This window comes from Apodemus sylvaticus, chromosome 5 (genome assembly GCF_947179515.1).
Source record: "Apodemus sylvaticus chromosome 5, mApoSyl1.1, whole genome shotgun sequence".
NCBI classification, from domain to species: Eukaryota; Metazoa; Chordata; class Mammalia; order Rodentia; family Muridae; genus Apodemus; species Apodemus sylvaticus.
This window is the reverse complement of record NC_067476.1, coordinates 69,560,237-69,562,693: the sequence shown is the minus strand read 5'-3', so window position 1 is coordinate 69,562,693 and position 2,457 is coordinate 69,560,237. Positions and strand designations below refer to the sequence as shown.

The following is a 2,457-nucleotide window of genomic DNA, read 5'->3' as shown; positions in this document are numbered from 1 at the left end:
TCCACATATGTGTGTATGTGTATAAGTGAGTGTGTATATGATATTGGTTATTAAGCTTCTTACATGTATTTACTTCTGTAACTATATTTATGTGTATATACACATGACACATGTGAGGAGGTCAAAGGATAACACATGGGAGTTTATTCTCTCTTTTAATTATGTGAGGTTCTGGGACTGTTGTAAAGTTATCAAGCTTGGTGGAAAGCACGTGTAAGCTATCTCACAGGTCTCAGATTATTATTTCTACACACATATACAAGACAGATATCTCGATTATATACTCTCAGACATATTTTATTTTTTCAATCCATGAATCAAAATTAACCTCTTAGTAGCTATAATTAGAATCTTCATATTCCTTTTCAAATGCAGTCATACTTTGTCAACCCATAACTTTTTCATGGCATTTTTTACTTCTGCATTTCTCAGCGTATAGATAAGAGGGTTGAGAAGAGGTGTTCCAATTGTATAAAACAAAGATACCATCTTGTCTATTGGAAAAGTGGTTGGTGGACGTGTGTATATAAATATACAGGGACCAAAAAATATGACCACCACAATGAAATGGGAAGTGCATGTAGACAAGGCCTTTCTCCTTCCTTCTGTACTGTGGTTTCTCAGAGAGTATAAGATGACAATATAGGAGATAAGCAGAACTATGAAACTTACCATACATATGGCACCACTATTAGACACAACTAGCAAATTTATCACATAGGTGTCCATGCAGGCAAGTTTCAACAAGGGCTGCAAGTCACAAAAATAGTGTTCGATAACATTTGAGCCACAGAATGGTAACCTTAAGGCCAAGAAAATCTGTGCTGATGAGTGAATACCAGATCCTATCCAGGTAAGAATCACTAATATACCACAGATGTGCTGGTTCATTATAGTTATATATTGTAGAGGCTTACAGATTGCTACATAGCGGTCATAGGCCATAAGAATAAGCACTAAGACATCCATGCACCCAAAGAAGTGAACTGCAAAGACCTGAGTCATACATTCATTGTATGTAATAAGTTTTTTCTGGATAAGGGCATCCAAGATCAATCTAGGTGCTGTTGTGGTAGAGAAACATGTATCAGCAAAAGACAAATAGAAGAGGAAAAAGTACATAGGACTCCCAAGTGTCTGACTCATCTTAATTGTCACCATGATAAGGAAGTTCCCTATTAAAGTCATAAGGTAAAGAATCAAGAAGACTCCAAATATTGCCTTCTGTTTTTCTGGACCCTCAGTCAACCCAAACAGAATGAATTCAGTCATGCTATGGTTATACATGATGTCAGTGGCTGCAGGAGGTAAGAGGTGCTGACAAATGTTTAACCTGCAAAGAAAGAAATGACATAATGAGAATAATGTCCAGAATTTGAAATTCCTTGATTCTCCCCAATGTTTTTAATCTCATTTGCCTTTTTCATGAAATCCTTGAAAAATCTTTTTAATTTTCAACATAGATACCTATGTCTCAATGAGATTTTTCATTGATTCAGAAGCTTACTGGATTGAATAAAATCTTATGAATTTGATGAATGAAAGATATTAATGTTGTTAGGTGCTTTGATCACTGTTGATATTCCAAAGTATAGTTTGCTCCTTTTTTTGAAAAAGTGATTACTGCCCTTCCTGCAGATTCATCCCATATACTGTCTGCAAACCTGAACGCTATTGAGGATGCTGGGAAGTGCTTGCTGACAGACTGATATGTTTGTCTCCTGAGAGGTTCTGCCAGAGACTGCCGAACACAGAGGCAGATGGATGCTTGAAACCAACCATTTGATTTAGTGTTGGGTCCACAATGGAGGAACTGGAGAAGGGACTGAAGGAGCTGGGTGGGTTTGCAGCCCTATGTGGCAATCAACAGTGTCAATCAGCCAGAACTTGGAGCTTCTGGTGAATGTATCACGAACCGCAGAATACAAATGAAGGGACACATGGCTCTGGTCTTGTATGAAGCAGAGGATGGCCTTGTTGGACATCAGTGGGAGCGACCTTTGGTATTGTAGGTGTTTGATGCCCTAGTGTAGGGGAATACCAGGGTAGAAAGGTGGGAGTGGGTGGGTGTGTGGATGAGTATCCTCATGGAGGCTGGCAGAGGGAGAATGTGATAGGGTGTTTCTGGAGGGGAGACCTAATGGAAAAAAGATAGCCTTTTCAACAAATGTTAAACATTTGTCAACAAAGCCTGGCTCAACTGGAGGTCAGCTTGCAGAATGAGAATTGATCCATTCTTATCTCCTTGTACTAAGCTCAACTCCAAGTGGATCAAGGACCTCCACATAAAACCAGACACACTGAAACTAATAAAAAAGAAACTGGGGAAAACCCTTGAAGACATAGGCACAGGGGAAAAGTTCCTGAACAGAACACCGATAGCTTATGTTCTTAAGATCAAGAATTGACAAATGGGACCTCATAAAATTACCAAGTTTCTGTAAGGCAAAGGACACC

The 2,457-nt window shown here is 38.9% G+C and overlaps 1 protein-coding gene across 1 annotated transcript; it reads right to left on the bottom strand.

Annotated features, from left to right (window-relative positions):
- Nucleotides 1-375: 375 nt before the first annotated feature.
- Nucleotides 376-1,287, bottom strand: LOC127684351 (olfactory receptor 4C11-like). Its single transcript, XM_052181295.1, has one exon. It carries the CDS (start codon nucleotides 1,285-1,287, stop codon nucleotides 376-378), a length of 912 nt encoding a protein of 303 aa, XP_052037255.1.
- Between the last annotated feature and the right edge of the window lie 1,170 nt (nucleotides 1,288-2,457).

Bases quoted from the DNA above. Each gene is read 5' to 3' on its own strand.
- LOC127684351 (XM_052181295.1), bottom strand. From the start codon at position 1,287: ATGTATAACCATAGCATGACTGAATTCATTCTGTTTGGGTTGACTGAG.